Below are 20,113 nucleotides of genomic sequence, written 5' to 3' on the forward strand. Positions count from 1 at the left end.
GTGAATTGAAGGTAGGCTAGCTGTATTGTTAGTGGGCTGAGTAGAGGTGGTGAATGAATTGTGGGACAACGGATGATGGCTCGCAGGACGACAACTAAGTCAATTTTTGCGCAATCGGCAAATATTAAGAGGCCTGGATCCTCCCCGACATGCAAAATCGAATATCGAGAGGGAATGTGGTGCAGCTGGGAGATATCCGGGAGTTCTGTTTTGTCGTTATCCGGTTTGTTGACGATTGGGCACAACCCATTCTAAAGCACTGACACTCCGCCCAGGCCGTCAAGAGCCGATCGCTGCGCCACAGCCTGGATGATACACTATTGGTATTGATTTTTGGCCATTAGGCTTCATTAATTCACTTTTACGTCTGCCGGCATGTGCTGTAGAAACCTTACTCGAAGCTTCAGTCAACCCAAAACAAACTCTGGATACTCGGAGCGTCTGGTTAGACATTACTATTAATAACTCTAACTGGTCAATTCATGGATCGCCACGCATCTAGCTCTAAACCTTGGACGCCTGCAGATACGCTAAGGCCGCTTGGACCAATTCTCCAAACAACTCTAATAACAGCGCTCACAGTCCTTGATACGGGGCTTCCCGGCGCACAATGTGGACCGATTAGTGTCTGTGTGTTGGTTGCCTCTTCAATGGAACCGTCTCATCCTCTATAACGCTTTCTTTGCATTGCCGTTCGCCTTCAACGCTCTTTCCATCTTATCTAACGCAGCAAAAGCCCTGCCACTTTTCACGATGCTGTCATATAGAAGTTCTGCAATCAATTAGTACAAGGATATGCATATGCCAGTGTTCCAAAAACCCACTCAGCGGAATTATTATCCAGAACGAATTCATGAATACGAAGTATCCCCAGAAATAGAATGCCTCCGGTCTCGAGTACGAGAGATTCAGAATGTAGTGATCGAACATGCTGGTGGCGTAGTATAGCACATCGCCGTAGAGCTGCCCAAGGGAAACAACGGCTTGAAGGGGGTGCCGGAAGGGGTGGTCAGTTGCGATCATAGAGGCAACGATAAATGATAGTGGTCCCCAACACACCTACAAACACGCAGGAGAACATTTAGCCAGATATGAACATGAAGGGTCGTCCATAACCTGTTTCCAAACCGGAGCCTTACAGCAGTAATCGTTTCCATGCACAGTACAAACGCGTTTTGTGTTTGGTATCTAGAATCCGATAAAGAGTATTCCTTCCAGAGTTGTCCAAACAAATCCTGCATTCCGCCCATGCGTCGAAAGTTGTAGGAATAGTACCCTAACGAAGTCAGAAACGATCGACTGTGGTTTGCGGACACGCCAGGAATCCTGTACCTTCAAAGAACAGGTGTATGAACCCGCCTATACGTCGCATCAGCAATTGGCTTAAAATGGAGAAGCCTAGAGGGAGTCCGTACATAGAACAAACCATAAGACGGTGGACAAATCCGCTGTAGAAATATTTGGCCGCACCCTCTTCACAAGTATGTAAGTAACGGCAAATATGACAGCGCAGCCTCCGCTAAACATTGAGAGTAGTTCTAGGGTGTTCCATTCATTTCCCAGGTATCCCAAAATCTCTACTTTCTCCGGATAGTAGGGATGTGCAGGAAATTTCGGCGCGTTGGAGGCCATTTCTGAAACGGTATGCGAAGGCGGAAAGAAAGACTCGAATTGCTTCAATATCGCATCCATTTAAAGACACTAAAGTGTGCGCGAGCAAAAATGAGGAACAAACGAATGTTTGTGGTGTGCCCCTTGTGTCAACCTGACACGGGAGCTCTCTCTCCTGATTTTCTTGGCAAACATTCACGGGCGGAATCCTAGGGTTTGCCAAGGCGGAGAATCTCCGCTAAACGAAAAGTCACCACACCACCACTTAAGCTGCATGAAAAGCAGAGGAGAGTTTATCTCCATGATTTTAACCTTGATTGTCAGAATCTCGCTTTTTTTACACTGCTAGGCAAGTGTGGGGATAGATTTCCTAACTTCACGCGTCATTTAGGTGCATCTTAAGAAAGCCTCTTTGTATTTTTATTTCTAGAGATTTCAGGCAATTATCTAAAACTGGCTTAGTGTGGCGAGAGCTAAACGAATAGTACTTTGCATGTACCATTTACCATCGGCACGTGGAATGTGAAAGGAACATATTCCTTCATTTTTGGATTGAGTTGTGCTAGAATTCTATTCTTCAAGTTAATATAATTCTAGCCCTCTTGTGGATTGACGACAATCTTTCCCCTAACCTTTCCGTCAACTACATCTTTACTAGCTTCTTGCAACGCAGCGAGGCCGCCGCTCCTTTTCGTAAAGCTCACCGGTTGGACCGACCCTTCGTTTAGCACCTTTGGCACGTATTCTTTATACCACCACGTCCGGAACTCGGCATTTTCGTCACTCTGTGCCGCTTGGGAGAATGCCGCATATACCCGCTTCACATTTGCTGGCAGCTCAAAATCTCCTCCTAGGACGGACACATAACTACCACCTTCCGGTTGAAGCAGGCTCGCAAGTGCCTTTTGTGAAGCTGGATCCCCGCTAGCAGTAATGAGATATTTATAAGGGCCAAGGGCTTGAAGTCGTTCCAAGGTGTCAGGTGCCTTGTAATCCAAAACCTCAGATGCACCGATGGATTTTTGGCGCTCTGTATCACGAGGTGACGCGGTTACAATAATAGTATGACCAACCTGCTGGCAAATGAGCTTTCATAAAGTCACAGTTACCATTTGACACTGTAAAACCACTCACGCTCTTAGCATATTGTACAGCGTAAGTTCCAACAGCACCTCCAGCGCCCCACACGAGGACTTTCTCGTCTGCATTCCCGGTATTGGGTTTGCCCATACCGAGGAAGAGTTGCAGCGCCACAACCGCGGTCTGAAGGGGGAATTCCAGTAGGACCGCTTGCTCAAATTGAGATTCGCCAATCTATTGGCTACTTGTCAGACCACCATATTCTACCAGACAGAAGCAGTAAGAAGTCCGTTGTTGCATCAGGGAGAAACGTGACATCTCTCACTTACCTTGGCAACGGTTTCAACAGCACATATTACGAATCGCTGCCATGTACCCTCTCTTAAATTTGCGTCTCCACCTTTGACGTAGGCACCCGTATCGGCAACCACCCTGTCCCCAATCTTAAATTCGTCTACACCTTCACCAACTTCTTCTACAACACCGGCAGCGCTAGCTCCGAGAAGACTTGGGTACGTCTTTATGCCCCCGGCACCCGCATACCCTGAGATCAGCATCTTGGCATCTAATGGCTGAATCGCAATACAGTAATTGCGGATCAAAATCTCACCGGCTGCTGGGCGTTTAACTGGCACGGGAGTAAGAGTGAGGGCCATCGCGGGACCGGGGACTAGAGCAGCCACGTTTTCTGACATAATGGGTAATAATTCAACCATCCGTCTTTTGAATGCAGGTTTAAAATAGGAGGCCCAGATTTCCAAAAGCCTTTAGGGCTCTGGTGCGTCTTAGATAATTTCTTTGGTCTGGAGGGCAGTGGGCTTTCAAAAGCAATGAAAGCGTGCAAGAAGAGGGTGAGGGACAAAACGCAGGTGAGGTTACTCTTTTGTCTGGACATTGCGATATTTAAAGAATTATATGCAGACTCAAGGTGGATACGATTAATTTAGCCGAAAACGGAACGAAAGCTCACTGGTAGACAAGAAGCTGCGAACCGTGCAGAGAAGAGTAGCCAGTGAAGGCACGAGTGAAGTGGTATATAAGCTATCTGTCAGGTGCTGCGTAAGCAACCGTTCTCAGAGCCGACTTCCGCGCTTTACGCCATGCATCGTGACATGGCCGGGGTAAGCGTGGAGTAAGCGACCGGGACGAGCGAAGGAGCGGAAAATAGCACAAATGGGGCTCCAAAACCTGCATCGGGTTCGTATCGCAAACGCACGCAAGCACCGGTATCCCATAAATCTCTTCTTGTAGCGATGCTATTTTCCTTAGTATTGTCTAGTGCCATGCAGCCTTGCCGCTAAATACTTCTGGTATCCGCTAATTTATTCCTAAGGCCGTTAAATACAGTGCTATTTCCGCTAATTACTTCTCATTTCCCTGCTTACTACACTGCACAGCCTCAGCCCATGAACAACAATAGAAAAGTGTACCCACAGCGGTTCCCAGTCTGCTGGGCCTTCTAGAGGCACGGGAAGTTGCATATGCAGTCTGACCTCAGCGTCGCCGGATTCCGCAATATTCTAGAAATATTTTTATAGGGCTGCAGTCGAGACCCATGATTTTAGTAAGGGGAAAACCTGGTAGGGCAACCGGCTATCCGAGAAATCGCAGCTGACAAACCCGATCTTCAACTCTAAAAGTGATGCTGCCAGAATCGGGAATGTACACTACGCATGGCTTCATCAGCTCTCTTTTAGTCGTCTGTGTGCCATCTTTGGCTCACCCTATCAGTGCGCACTATAGCTGAGTAACGCCCACTTCCGAACAATGTCCGTAAATTCCGCTAAGTTTAGACTGGGCACAGAAACTCTATTCTAACATTCAACTATTCGCGAAGATGACAATTTTCATTATGCCCTCAACCTTTTGCAGCGGTGAGTTTAATCAAATATGGTGTTGTTACACTGGCAGAAACACTGCTCTGCTACATCACAAAACAGCCATAATTCGGCCCGCCGTTTGGGACCGAATATCCACCTGGGTGTAAGCGTTGGTGTAGGTTGGCGTTTTGATTATCTCCTATACGAAAAGCTGGCGTCAGAGAAAACGATTAGTTTAGTTATCAAATCCATCTCAAGTTAGCTAGCACCAATTCAAATAAATATTCTCCCTGAGCCAAGACGTACCACGCTAGTTAATTGAGTTTTTGTCCCCGTTCCAATCGTAAATCAGAAACAACATACCATCCGGATGCCCTTCACCAATCACCCATTCAAACCCTGAAAACGCATAAGCCCAGTCCAATCCTCGTTTCACCCCCCACTATAATTCAGACCAAATATCCCTCCCACTGCCAATCCCAAAGCAGAAATTGCTCGTATTCCCCGACGGCCTTTGCGGCAGATGCGGCTCCCTATAAGCATCTGACGATAGCAGCAGCCATCCCGCTGCCAGATTCACGCCTTTCCCGGCCTCTCTTTGATCTCCAACTGGCCTAAAAAAGGCGGTCCGTCCGCGAGTCAAGCTTTACGCGAGCCTGACCGAAGCGTTGGAAATCGTTACGGTATTTCCACTCTGGGCCAAGTGGCTTGATTCCACCGACGGCCCACTACGCGATTAGCACATTTACATTCACGCTTATGCAATCGTCTGCTTGCTGGCCACGAGTGCTATTACCGTCACATTGGTTTCGGGTCAGGGCCACGTCTGGGTGTGTTGGATCCTGGCTGTTCGGTATAAAGACCTGTCCAGTATCAGTATCCACGGCATCAAACAAATCAACTTGACCTTGAGAAACACACTCAGCAACACTACCTTCCATTGCCAAAGTATACATCACTCACCCGCAATTTGTTTTCAATTCATCAAGCACTCCACCCAAACCATCAACCAACTGCAACGCCACAGACGCCACACTCTCCAGCAAGCCCGCTCCGTCATTCTACCACACCTCTGGGAACACTCTTCCGCCTCCACAACCGTAACCCCGATCCCAACTCCACCAGCAATCTCAGTAATTCGGATCTGAGTAAAACAGGCCCTAGTAACTGCAATAACCCCAGCGAGTCTCGCGAAGTCGACCCAAGCAATACCAGCAAACCGCAGCTCACCTCAGAGTCCACCAGCAACCCCCAACCGCTCTCAGATCCCACAGACGATCCCCTACACTCAGAATCCCACCAGCAAGCCGCATTGACCACGCAGCCGTACACCATGTCATCCAACTCCTCGCCGTGTAACACAAGTGGCACAGCGGGTCCAGCTGGCAGCGCATCTGCGTCAGCAGGAGGGCAGCCGTACTATCACCTGCCGTACGCGCCATTCCCCTTCCGCATGCCTGACAACGCCAACGTGCGCGGCGTTGGGTCGCAGCAAGGTCAGGGGTCAGGGGGTGGCAAAGGAAAGTAGTGACGCGGCGGGAAAGGCGGTGGTGGCGACAAGGGCCGAGGCGGAGTGAGATTTTACGATTGCATTAGTGCGGCGATTGGGATTTATGTTTAGATTTGTTTCCTTTCTGTATGATTTCTGAGCTGCAGGATGGAGAAAGGTGGGAGATCACTGTACGAAAGCTCGGCGGCGACAGAATGAAAAGACGGGTTTTTGATGACGTACGACGATTAATGACGAACCACAGCGGCCATGCCTGGCATATGAAGATAGACGTGTTTCGAATAAGGAGAATCGAGTCTCTAGATTCAATAAATCTTACCTCAATATTTTCGCAAGCTTCTAGTATGACACGAAAGAATTTGATTCGGACTCCTATCCAATAACAACAGGGAAAGTATCATGCATGAACCCACGTATATGCTTACACCGCACTGTAACCCCCCCTGCTTCCTGGCCCTTGTATTGTGTTAACTACTCTCCGCGCCCAGTCTTTGATTAGGTATGGTAGGTCGCGAATGGTGTCGCCGTGAGGAAGCAGGTCCCAACCGCGGGCACCGTATCGATTGTAGTTGAGCCAAGAACCAAAGATTAGGTAGGCGGCCGTTGCAAGAAAGAGGCTGTGCAGCACTCACGTGTCAGTGTTACACTCCAGAATTTCGTTTCTCCTAACAGAAAGACCATATGCATCTCAGAGAGACTGCATTGATGACAGCGAATACTCACATGATAATAAACCAAGTGAAAAAACCCCACCGCCCTGATGACTCTCCAGGGCCTTCGTTTGCATCTTCGCATGCGTACTTTGTCCGCCACTCCAGCCTCAATACCCCAATCGTCTTTTTATCTAGCTCCTCTTCCTTATAGCTATTGAATTTCAAACTCTTTCCCTTTGAACTATCCATATCATCACCCTCTTCCCTCCTAAACTTCTCGTCTTCTGTATCGTCCTCATCCTTGTCTCGATCGTCTTTTTCATCACCCTCTAAACCAGTTCTCTCCTTATCACAGACGAACTCTATTATCGCCATCTGATCCGTACCATCCTTTTTATCGGGATATCTTCCACCGTGGAGCTCGCCGCGTATGCCTTCTCTGCCGGCGTCCAGATTAGATTTTGAATCACGGAGTAGAGTCCACGTCGCCTGGATAGTGCGGTGGTTCTGGAGAGTGTAGTCCCCGGCGATAGGCCTAGCAGCTAGGAATTTAGATGTGTTGGATGGGATGTCTCTTTCGAAATCGACGCCGCATACTGTAAATCAACGTAAGTCAGCATGTGTGAAACTCCCAGTCTCACATCTCGTCGAATTATTAGTAACCCCCTCAAAACAGTTTCGAAGCCTCTAGGTTTGGAAAGCGATGGAGGAAATATTATTGGTTTAGCTACTAGTTAAAGTAAACGAACGGATCGATAGAACTACTCACTCCTTGTCCCGTGCGGACACTCCTGCTCACGCGGAACACCCTTTGTCCACTTAAGCTTCTTGCAGAGATCGATGGTGAATGTTGTATTGAACTCCATCCCTGGCGTGTCTTCTGGTTCCCGTACCCAGTGCACCTGATGGGCGCCATCGAGCGGCGATAAATCGAAGTGCTTGTCTTTGACGACTATGCTCCCACAATCTAGGGATGCCGATATCAGGGACGGAAAGGCTAAGAGTAGCGTAGTAAATGTGGAAAGAGGTAGATTGAACGAAGATGGAGAGCTTGTAGCGGAATATGATCGACGTAACCGCATATTGACTAATACGGATGGAGGATTGAGGGGGCGAGATATAGAAGTGGAGGTGGATGAAGTAGAAGAATAATTAAGGTGTAGTCCTTTGAAAGAATGACAAGAAGATGGGAGCCTGATGGTGTAGGCACGGGTCCAAGAAGGTCGCGTGGATGGGGATGGAGCTCTTGATTGTGGTGAGACTGTTTGAGGCTGCCGTTTCCGGAGATCGGAAAGCCCGATGCCAAGACCCGGTTGCTCCAAAAGAATTACCTCAGCAGGCTCATTACCTCAGCAAGCTTAGACGTGATTCCGTTTTATCTCGGTTCCAGACGATTATCCAATCATAAGCTGCTTGCATAATAGATTAACTAGCTTATATAATAATCGTCTAGTATACGGTTCGGAAAATTGTTAATCCCTCGCGGCTAATTTATATATAATTTTTATATAAACTTTGTTAGGAAAAAGGGAAAGTAGTAGAGATTAGCCCAGGACTAGCCCGGGGTTATTTTAGCTAGATCCGCTAATCTACTTATATATACTTCTTTACACCAGCCTGGGGCTACTTTAACAGTCTTATATTATAAAATTATAATATATTTTATAACTATAATAGTTAAAACGTATTGGCTACCTAGTTAAGCTACCTACCTAGCTAAACTACTGTCACGAGGACGATGTATCACGTGCGAACGCTAGATGAACAAGCATCGGATTCGAAGAATTGATAGCTACGCACGGCTGTCGTGGAGATTCAAGAGGATTGCTGGAGAACTCAACAGGAATGCAGCCGCAACTGAATCTATATAGGGGCAATAGGGCGGATAAACTATTTGCCGAACGATGCAAACAAACAAATTAACAAAGAAGGGAATCCTATGACGCCAGCTACGCGCACGGCGTAGCGCATGGAACGGCAGTCCCGTGACATATAACTGCAGTCGCAATATTTTATACGACTGTAATAGTTATAATATTTCCTATAACTATAATAGTTGCAATATTTCCTACGACTATAATACTTACAATATTTTCCACTACTATAATAGTCGCAATATTTTATTATATATATATATATATATATATATCCATTATATTATATTACGTATAATATTACATATATAGGCTCTAGGCTATAGCGCTATAGTCCTATATATATAAATCCTTCTAAGGCAGCTTAATATATACTAGTAACTAAGTGGACACTCTAGCCCGTTTTTAAAATGCTAGGGAAGTTCTAGTTTTAGTATTTTACTCTTTAATATCTAATTCTATAAGAGGCCAGCCTAACTAAAACGTATAATTATCTAATTAATAGTGTTACCAGTAAGTAGAAGGTAAGTTAGAGGTACGTTAAAGGTAGGTAGAAGGTAAGTTAAAGGTATAATAAGTTTTATATATTAAAGGACAAATACTTCTAACTACTTCTATTTAGAGACTAATCGCTAGTTCTTCTTTAGAGGGGAACTAGCTTCCTATATATTTCTTTTAAAACGCTAGTAAAACCTTTTGCCCCTAACCTATTTAACTATATCTTCTAGAATATAGATAGGATATAAATAAAACCTCCTACTATCTTATTAGATATATACCTTCTAGGGGATTCCGTTATAATTACCTCCCCTTTTAGGGTCTTAGTCCTTTAAGACTTTACCTTTACTAAGCTTTTATAGAGTTCCGGCTAAAACCACTAAGGAAACCCTTAGTAGAAAGGTACTCTATAATATAACTTATTGCCAGCTCTTTACTAGCGCGGAACTTTACTTTATCTTTTATTTTTTTACTCTTCTCCTACCCTAGCTTTTTATAGTGCTTTTATAATAGGATTTTAATAATAGTAATAAAAATTTAGTGGGATTTACCTCTCTAATTTTGGGAATTTGTTGTAAATAGATCTAGAGGTTATTTAGTGCGACGCGTTGACTAACTACTATCCCTATTTACCTAAATAGGCTTTAATAATAACGTCTTTTATTTTAATTTCTTTCTATTTATAAGTTATTATCTCTCCCTTATTCTTCTATTAATAACACTATTTATCTCGTTCTTAAATAGGCTATTTTTATTATATCTTGCCTTTTAGCTTCTATATCTCTAGCCGTACTTCTATTACTACCTTATTATCTTTTTTTAACGCATCTATAAGTAATAGAATCCCCACCTTATCTTCTTATAATAATGCTAACTTCTTAAAGTATTCTCTTATAATGGCTTATAGTCCTTCTACGCGTCCCTAAACTGGCAATAGTATCATTCCTCTCTTAGTAACGCCCTAGACAGCGTCTATTACTTCTATAGTAGTTTCCCTAAAATACTATTATTACTACGTTTATGCTCTTATATAGGATCCTTTCCACGTCTATAAGATGCTTTACTCCAGCGAAAATAAATCTAAGTGCTCCTATTACCGCAGTAGGAGAAAGACCTATATCCTAGTATTTCCCATTCCGTCCTATTCTAGATTTTGCTAATTATACTAGATTCCCGCTATTTATATATATAAGACTTGTAGGCTCTAACGCGCTATCTAAGATTTCCGCTAATATCCTAATAGTAATAGGTGGGAATAGAAGGTATCTTCCCTTACTTATAGACTCTTTAATTTAATAAGGGTTTCTACTACTATAGAGATATAATAATCTTAGATATATAGTGTCTAGGAGCGTATATACGAATAGCTCGTCCTTATTAATAATAATATTCGTACTTTTATATAAGCTACTTTAGCTAAGTAAGTTTCTCTAGTGACTTACTTAGGAACTATACTAACTTTTATAGCTAACGTCTCTCTAATTCTTGCTTAGACGCCAATTTAGAACTTAGGGATACTAAGGATAGTAATAAAGGTTAAGATAAACGTTCTCCTTGCTAGTCTCCCGCCTATACTAGTTTTTTTAGTACCTGTTGTTCTAAGAAGAATATTAGTAGAAGTGCTAATGCTTCTAGGGATAGAGAAGCTAATAATACTATTAATAATAACGTTAAGATAGAAGAGGAGGCTCCTATTACTGCTGCTAGTATTTAAGTTATTACTTAGCTCTTTTCTTCTTTTTATAGAATAGCTTTATATAGTGCTTCTCGGGTGCCTTTAGGATGCCCTATTATTAGGAATTAACTTTATACTTTAGGGATGCCTTTATTCTAAGCTTTAGTGACAATCTATATAAACGTAGTGCACTACTATAATCTCTATATATAATAAACGGGTAGTATTCCTATAGGTGCCTTATAATTCCTTAAAATTTCTAATTCTTTATAGGCTGTCCTTTTGCTCCTCTTTATACTATTAACTTTACTATATATCTCTAGTGCTAGGCCAAATACTCTCTTTTTATCCCTAGGGGATTTTTCTAAATCCCTAAGGCCACTTTTTATAGTGCTACTGCTCCTTCTTAAACAGTATCTCCTTTAAACAGTATCCCTAGTGGTTCTCCTATAGATCCCTATAGGCTTCCTCTTATAAGATTTTAGGATCCTTATTATAATAGCGAAATGTTTCTGTTCTTAATGCATCGGGAAAATATGGTACCCTTTCAATGGCCTCAATGGTTGGTGGTTGACGCAATTGGCGCGCAGTTAAGGTCATTTGGCAACTCGACCGACTAGCCTATGTCGTGTTTTTTTGACACGCAGCCTGCGCGCAGCCTGCGCGCAACCTGCCAGCAATCTGCGCATTTGGTAACTATAATTATATTTACCTCTTTTATACTAATAGCATATTTTAAATAAATAAAAGCTACTTTAAAGCTATTTATAAGGCTAGCAAAATAAATATTATTATTTTAGATAATTTAATATAATATAGCGATGGTTCTCTTCTACCTATCTACCTATTGACTTACCTACCTGCCTACATTGCCTACCTNTCTANATTGCCTACCTGTCTGCATCGCCTACCTATCTGCATCTGCTTGCCTGTCTGCATCTGCTTACCTATCTATATCTGCTTACCTGTCTGTATCTACCTACCTATCTGCATTGCCTACCCGTCTGTATCGCCTACCTGTCTGCATCTGCTTGCCTGTCTGCATCTGCTTACCTATCTGTATCTGCCTACCTGTCTGCATCTGCTTACCTATCTGTATCTGCTTACCTGTCTGTATCTACCTACCTGTCTGCATCTGCTTGCCTGTCTGCATCTGCCTACCTGTCTGCATCTGCCTACCCGTCAGCATCTCCCTGTTTGTGCCTACCTGTCTGTGCTACCTTGATTCGATCAATCGATCGAATCGTTTATAGTGTTCGCTGGCTAGTCGTTGTCGTCTGGCTCTGGCGACAGTCGTCTGGTTCTGGCGATGGTCGTCTGACTCTGGAGACGGTCGTCTGGTTCTAGCGACGGTCGTCTGGCTCTGGCGACAGTCGTCTGGTTTTGGCGACAGTCGTCTGACTCTGGAGACGGTCGTCTGGTTCTGGCGACGGTCGTCTGGTTCTGGTAACGGTCGTCTGGTTCTGGTAACGGTCGTCTGGTTCTGGTAACGGTCGTCTGGTTCTGGCGACGGTCGTCTGGTTCTAGCGACAGTTGTCTGGCTCTGGCGATAGTCGTCTGGTTCTGGCGACGGTCGTCTGGTTCTAGCGACAGTTGTCTGGCTCTGGCGATAGTCGTCTGGCTCTGACGACGGTCGTCTGGTTCTGGCGACGGTCGTCTGGCTCTGGCGACGGTCGTCTGTTCTGGTAACGGTCGTCTGGTTCTGGTAACGGTCGTCGTCTGGTTCTGGCGACGGTCGTCTGGTTCTAGCGATAGTCATCTAGTTCTAGCAACGGTCCTCTGGCTGGCTGCCGTTCTAGTGCCTCCCTAGGGTAGGGAGGATGTAAGGAAGGAAGGAAAGGGTAAAAAATAAGGCGCTACATAGGCAGAGACACGTGTAGACGCTATCGGGAATATAGCGGGGACCCGATGCAGAGCTTCGTGTAGAGCCTCCGTACGCAGAGCTTCGCGCAGAGCCTTGTGCAGAGCCTCTGTACGTAGAGCTTCGTATAGAGCTTCGTGTAGAGCTTCGTGTAGAGCCTCCGTATGCAGAGCTTTCGCGCAGAGCCCTCGTGCAGAGCTTCGTGTAGAGCCTCCGTACGCAGAGCCTTCGCGCAGAGCCTCGTGCAGAGCTTCGTGCAGAGCTTCGTGCAGAGCTTCGTGCAGAGCCTCCGTACGCAGAGCCTCGCGCAGAGACTCGGTGCAGAGCCTCCTGTATGTAGAGCTTCGTGCAGAGCTTCGTGCAGAGCTTCGTGCAGAGCCTCTATGCGCAGAGCTTCGTGCCAGAGCCTCTATGCGCAGAGCTTCGTGCAGAGCCTCTGTACGCAGAGCTTCGTGTAGAGCTTCGTGTAGAGCCTCGTGCAGAGCCTCATGCAGAGGCCTCTAAGTAATAAGACTATATAAAGATTGTATAAGATATATTAGATAATATATAATAGTTAAATATATAGCATATAACTTTTACCTTAATTGCATGTCAAGAAATATATAGTTACCTTTTAAAGTTGCTAAGTAGGTCAACTGCGTATTATTTAACTTTTAAATATGTTAAGTTAGTTAATTGCGTATTAAGTTGGTCGAATTGCGTATTAAGTTGGTTAATTACGTATTAAGTTGGTCGAATTGCGTGTTAAGTTAGTCAATTGCGTGTTAAGTTAGTTAAATTGCGTGTTAAGTTAGTTAAATGCGTGTCAAGTTGGTTAATTGCGTGTCGAGTTAGTTAAATTGCATGTCAATTACGTGAAACGCGAAAATCAAAGTCTACTTGAATCTCATCCTGCGAATATTTTCCCGATGTGCCTATACTTAATCCTATAGTTTTAATTTATAGGGTTTTCCCTATTGCTTTACCTATAGTATATCCGGAACTATTTCTAAATCTTTACCTTTAGTTCTTAGGAAGGTTTTAATTATAGTATCGTATCTTAGCTAAAGGTACTCCTTAAGTTCCTAACTATTATACGCCTAAGAGTATTCTTCCTAATAAACTAAAAATTTACGCTTTTTTTAGCGCCATCTTTAGTCTAAAATGTCTTCTATATTCCATTCTAGTTCCCTATTAATTTCGCTAGGTAGGGGCGGTTCCGCATTATTTCTTCTCTAGTATAGCTTTAGTAAGGAAACATAAAATATAGGATATATTAGATAAGATTTTGGTAATTCCAATTTATAGGCTTAGTTTTCTTTGGTTTTCTTAACTATCTTAAAGGGTCTAAGCTACTAGTGATCCAGCTTCTTCTTAATACATTTTATTTGGATATTTTTTATAAATAGTAAGACTTCGTCTCCTATCTTAAATTCTTTTAGTATATATTTTTTATTATAGTACCTTTTTTATATAGCCTAGGCGTCTAGTAAGTACTTTTTAAGTTTCTCTTTGTAAATTCTTATTTGCTTAATTCTTTTAAACACTACTAGTGCCTTTTTTTTTAGGAATAATATCCTTAATATTTTAGGGGTTATTTACTTTTACCCCAAACAATGCTTTATAAGGGGTTATTTTTATACTACTATAGATGCTTATATTATACACATACTACGCTAGAGCTAACTATAATATCTAATTATCTTGTTAATAATTAATATAGCAGCGGAGGTAGTATTCTAATAATATATTTAAACGCTTTATTAGCCTATCTATTTATAGGTAGAAGGCAGTACTTATTCTTTGCTATATTTTTAATAAGAGATAGAATAAAGACTAAAATGCACTATTAAATATGGTACCTTTATTAGATATAATTCCCCTTAGTATACTAAACGAGAGCCACCGTTCTAAAAATAGGTCTGCCAGTTCTACTACTATAATTATTATTATAATAGTAAAGTATCCTAAAAACTTTATATACCTGTTAATAATTACTAAAATAGCGTTAGTAACCTCTCTAGTTCTTATCTTAGTGGGGGTTAAGCCTATAATAAAATCTATTATTAATTCTAATATAGGTCCCTATAGAATAGGAAGCACTAATAACTCGCCATATAGGCGATGCCTAGATATCTATATCCTTTAGTATATATTATACCTTAATATATAGTCCTTAACCTCTTTATATTACGGGATACCCTTATAATACCTTACACACGTCCACCTGTTTCCACCGACTTAGCAATTAGAGACTAACCGTAAAATAGCAATTTAACGGCAATCTGATGGTAATCTAACGGCAATCTACGGCATTCTGCTATATTCTACTAAGTTCTACTAAATTTTACTAAGTTCTGCTAGGACCACGACCTAAACCCTATTCTGCCCTATATACGTATTAACTAAGTAACCAAGTTAACAATATATGCCCTTTTTTCCCATTTTCCTACCTTCTTTCCTTATGCAACGTTTTAACCTCCTTATATAGTTTATATATATAGCTTAATAATATCTACCTTGCTATATATTATCGTCGCTTATACTTACTCCGTAACACTACGTTGCGTTAACTTTATATACTACCTCCGAAATACAGAACGACCCTAAAGCCCCTATAACGGCCGCTAGTATTATATCCACACTCTAAGAATAACTAGTAGAAATATAAAAGTCTTTTATAGACGCCCTTGTATAAAACTAAGCTACTTTAAATTAATAATAAGCCGAATAAGAAGTATAACACTAGCGATTAATTAAGGACCTCTAAGAAGAAATCCGTACACTTAAGATGCCTACGATAGGACCTTAAGACCAAACACTATCTCTAGAGATAAACACGCGGAACGCGAGCCCTAAACCTATAGTAACTATCTACCTTAAACTAACTACTATACTAAAACGATCCAAACGACTACTAGATCCCCTAATATTTACTAGTAAATAATAAGAACTCCAATTATTCCTAAGCTAGCTTAAAAACAAGCTAACTAGTAACGCTGACCGTTACCTAACTAAAGCTAACTAACTCTATTATGCCCTAAGTTAACTAGAAAAAGAGGCAGCTAACCTTATTAAACCTCTTTAGCCAACCTTAGTATAAAGCCTAGTTATACTTCTTAAAGCCTTATATAGTAACCTAAACCGCTAAGCTACTATCTAAAGAAAGATAAACCACATAGCTTAAGGAACGAAAAGTTTCCTAGTATACTTCTCTAAATTTAACCGTTACGTAAGAGAAATAGGCTAGAATAACTCCGCACTAATTAATAGCCTTATTAAGTCTCTAAGCCCTAAACTAAAAACCTCCCTAATAGGCGTAGACTTACTAGGAGCCCTTAATGCCTACGCAAACGTCATTAATAAATGGTATAATAATATACTACGCCTAATACTAAAGTCCGCCCCCTAATATAATACCGTAACCCCATAAACGTTTACTAAGTTATTATCTTAGCCTAAGCACTCTAACGCCATAGATATTAACACTAGAACCCTAGAGTACGCCCTACTAGGGTCCCCTAAATAAGAAAGACGCATTAAGCTAAGCCTTTACTTTAAGTACGGAAGTAAGAACCATATCTTAAAATACTATCTCGTCCCCTTACCTACGCCCTAAAATAATTTATAAACGGCTAATACTAGTAACTGTTTACCGTATTAATCTTCCGGTTACCGCCTCTAATCTTTACCTAGTTCTAGCCCTATATCTAGTAAGCACTACTTATAAGGGTAAAGCTACAACCGATATTCTATAAGAACCCCTTCCCGCTCGCCACTAAAAGGTATATCTTAGAGTTAAGTCGCTCTCTAGGACAGCTCTACCTTAGGATTATATTAAATGCTTTAGATATTATAAACTCTAACTCTTAGGATTATAGCATAACCGTTAACTATTATCTTTAGCAGAATGGTTAATAGGCTAACGCTTAAATCCTAATTAATACAGGAGCCAGCGGCATAGGATTTATTAATAAGATCTTTATGTAAGATAATAGTTTTACCCTAACCCCTTTTAACCGGCATATTAACGTATTTGGATTTAATGGCAAACGCATTATCTTAGGCCGTATCACCTACGTAGTAGCCCTAAGACTCTAATACCTAAACCACAAAGAACTAATTAAGCTTTTTATTACTACCCTGGGTTACCTAGTAATCCTTAAACAGCCCTGGATAAAGCTATATAAGGTAACTATTAATTAGGACAACCTTAAGCTTCTATTTACCGCCTCCCGTTATAAGCAAAAGTGCCTTATTACTCGCTGCTTAGACCTAGAACTAAAATCTAAAAAATCTACCAGGATCCACTAGTCTAAAATTTCCACGACTATCCACCCTATACCTAAGGAATTTACCAGATTCCACCAACCTAGGAATTCCACTAAATTCCACTAATATAAGAATTCCACCGACATCCACTAAGGATCCGAAAACTCCACTAAATTCTATAAGCTATTACTAAGTACTATACCGCCCTAAGCTAAGTAGAAGCTTAAGCTTAATACGCGAAAATACTAGAAGGACTGGTATTCTACTATAAAAAGGATTTTTAAAGAACCCGAACCTAAATCTAATACTAACTTTATACCTAATACCGAACCTAAACCTAAATAAGAAACTATAGACAATCTAAGCAAGCTCGGCACCCTAGATATCCGCATAATTAAAGCTACTCTATTAGTATAACTTGCTAAGAAACCTAAATATATAATCTTTACTATTACTACAGCTAATATTAAGAAGGCCTTAGCATTGAAAAAGCACACCGACCCTACTATAAAGGTACTAGTAGAGTACTATAACCGCCTAGAGGCATTTTTATAGAAGGAAGCTAATAAGCTACCGAAACACCGATCGTACGACTATAAGATTGTACTTAAAGACGGAAAGTAGCCTAGATTTGGACCCCTATACGGAATGTCTTAAAATAAACTCTAAGTACTATAGAAGTATCTAGATAAGAACCTAAATAAAGGATTTATTAGAGCGAGCTTATCGCCTATAGCTATACTAGTGATCTTCGTTAAGAAACCTAACGGCGGTCTACGCTTCTATATAGACTACTAAGCTTTTAACGCCGTTACTGTTAAAAACTAATATCCGATCCCATTAATATAGGAGACACTAAACTAACTAAGTAAGGCTCGCTACTATATAAAGCTTAATATTATCTCTATATTTAACCGCCTCTATATAGCAAAAGGAGATAAATAGCTTACTGCATTCCGTACTCGGTATAGATTATTTAAATATTTAGTAACGCTATTCGGCCTTGTAAATGCCCTAAGCTTATTCTAACATTATATAAATAATACCCTACGTCCCTACCTAGACATCTTCTGTACTGCTTATATTAATAACATCCTAATATATAGTAATAACCTAACCGAACATTGGAAATACGTTAATCTTATTTTATAAGCCCTGTATAAAGCTGGTCTATAATTAGATATAGATAAATATAAGTTCTATAAAACGGAAGTCCTATACCTTAAACTCCTTATTTTTATAAACGGTATATAAAAGGACCTAAAGAAAGTCGAAGTAATTATAAACTAGCAGGAACCTAAGAACGTTAAGGATGTAAGAGCCTTTATAGAATTTGCCAATTTCTACTAATGGTTTATTAATAACTTCTCCGCCCTAGTCTTACCCCTTATTACTCTAACCTAAAAGGATAAGACCTTTATCTTTAATAAAGAATATAAGAAGGCCTTTACTTATCTAAAGGTTATATTTACTATTGCACCTATACTCTAATACTCTAACCTAGAGCGAATAAGTGTTATAGAAGCCGACTCATCCAATTACGTTACTAGAGGCATTCTGTCTTAATACAATAAAGAAGGAGTATTACACCCTGTAGTATACTTCTTAAAGTAACTAAGCCCTACCAAATATAATTATAAGATTTATGATAAAGAATTACTAGCTATTATTAAATGCTTTAAGCAATGGCGACCCAAACTAGAAGGCGCCGGATTTTTAATTAAGGTCCTTAGCGACCATAAGAACCTACAGTACTTTATAACCATAAAATAGTTAAGTTATTATTAGGCTTACTAGTTAGAATATCTATTACGCTTCTAATTCTTAATTACGTACCGCCTAGGCGTCTAAAGTTAGAAGCCTAATACCTTAACCCGACGCTCGCAAGACGCGCTAGCCCTAGAAGAAGTATGCTTTTACCAAAATTAGACCCTACTTCGCCCTAAACTATTTAACCCTCCTACTAAAGATCTTATAGTATACGTCCTTAAAATAACTAATTAATCGATTAAATAGATTATAGTTAATAAATACCTAAATAACAAGTTTATCTAAGAGACGCTTAAACTAATGTAAAATAGTATTAGACGCTCTAGAAAGATTTCTCTAAGTAAATATAAAACCTATAAAAACCGCCTATATTACTAGAACCATCTAATTATCCCTAATTATAATAAGCTTAAGCTTAAGCTCCTTAAACACGTATACAATCTACCGGTATCCAGCCACTTAGGCTAAGAAAAAACCCTAGAACTACTCTAATAAGAATACTATTAGCCGAATATATATAATATAATATAAAGGTATATCTCTAGCTGCTATATCTGCCGACGAGCTAAAGCTTTATGTAAGACGTATAACGGCCTTTTAAAGCCACTACCTACTCCAGACCGAAGATGGAAGGATATCTTAATTAACTTTGTTGTTAATCTCCCTGTAAGTAAAGGCTGCATAAATATTATAGTAGTTATAGACCAACTGTCCAAAATAAGATACTTAATCGCCTACTCTAATATATTAACACTTACCGTCGCCTAGCTATTCCTAGATTATATATAAAAACTCTATAAACTCCCTAAAATAATTATCTCTAATAGAGGCAGCTAGTTTATTTCTATATTTTAGGAAGAACTAACTATCCAACTCCGTATTAAAGCACTATTATCTATAGTATACTACCTAGAAATAGATAGTTAAACAGAACGTGTAAATACTATAATAGAGTAGTATATTCGGATATACACGTCGTACTTATAAGATAACTGGATTAACTGGCTTGTATTCGCCGAGTTTACAGTAAATAATTCCGTTTTAGAAACTATAAAGGTCTCCCTATTCTTAGCTAACTACGGCTAGCATCTATAAATAGGTTTTAAACCCTTTAGCAATGTTCCTCGCCCCGCTTATTAAGCTTTATAAGTTATAGAAGCAAATAAATTTGTAAAAAAGATAGAGGAACTATAATAGTTCCTTACTAACGAAATAATATAGGCCTAATCTGTCTATAAAGCCGCAGTAAATAAGAAACAAACCCTAGCACCGGCCTACTAAATTAGTAACTTTATTTGGCTAGATATAAGAAATCTAAACACAAAACAACCTGCTAAGAAACTTAATTAGAAGAACACTGGCCCTTATAAGGTTAAGAAGGTCGTCTCCTTTTACTCCTACTAATTAAAGCTCCCTAATACGGTTAAAATCCACCCCGTATTCTATACGTCAGTCCTCTATCCTACTACCCCCGTATTAAACGCCCTGCCTAAATAGATATAGGACC

General features: G+C 40.9%; 3 protein-coding genes across 3 annotated transcripts; all 3 read right to left on the reverse strand.

Moving 5' to 3' along the window:
• Window positions 1-393: 393 nt before the first annotated feature.
• On the reverse strand, window positions 394-1,770 carry K441DRAFT_659298 (EBDP4, emopamil-binding protein). Its single transcript, XM_067648501.1, has 5 exons — window positions 1,416-1,770; window positions 1,333-1,359; window positions 1,140-1,276; window positions 825-1,059; window positions 394-772 (listed from the first exon to the last, which is right to left on the reverse strand). The coding sequence occupies exons 1-5, from the start codon at window positions 1,630-1,632 to the stop codon at window positions 669-671; spliced, it is 720 nt and encodes a 239-aa protein (XP_067504364.1). The 5' UTR covers window positions 1,633-1,770; the 3' UTR covers window positions 394-668.
• A 248-nt stretch (window positions 1,771-2,018) lies between these two features.
• On the reverse strand, window positions 2,019-3,692 carry K441DRAFT_659299 (GroES-like protein). The gene is made up of 3 exons (XM_067648502.1): window positions 3,021-3,692; window positions 2,746-2,925; window positions 2,019-2,684 (listed from the first exon to the last, which is right to left on the reverse strand). Exons 1-3 carry the CDS (start codon window positions 3,384-3,386, stop codon window positions 2,205-2,207), a joined length of 1,026 nt encoding a protein of 341 aa, XP_067504365.1. The 5' UTR covers window positions 3,387-3,692; the 3' UTR covers window positions 2,019-2,204.
• Window positions 3,693-5,985: 2,293 nt separating this feature from the next.
• On the reverse strand, window positions 5,986-7,792 carry K441DRAFT_659303 (uncharacterized protein). The gene is made up of 3 exons (XM_067648503.1): window positions 7,444-7,792; window positions 6,745-7,270; window positions 5,986-6,638 (listed from the first exon to the last, which is right to left on the reverse strand). Exons 1-3 carry the CDS (start codon window positions 7,754-7,756, stop codon window positions 6,443-6,445), a joined length of 1,035 nt encoding a protein of 344 aa, XP_067504366.1. The 5' UTR covers window positions 7,757-7,792; the 3' UTR covers window positions 5,986-6,442.
• Window positions 7,793-20,113: the final 12,321 nt, after the last annotated feature.

This window comes from Cenococcum geophilum, assembly GCF_001692895.1.
Source record: "Cenococcum geophilum 1.58 unplaced genomic scaffold K441scaffold_19, whole genome shotgun sequence".
Lineage (NCBI taxonomy): Eukaryota > Fungi > Ascomycota > Dothideomycetes > Gloniales > Gloniaceae > Cenococcum > Cenococcum geophilum.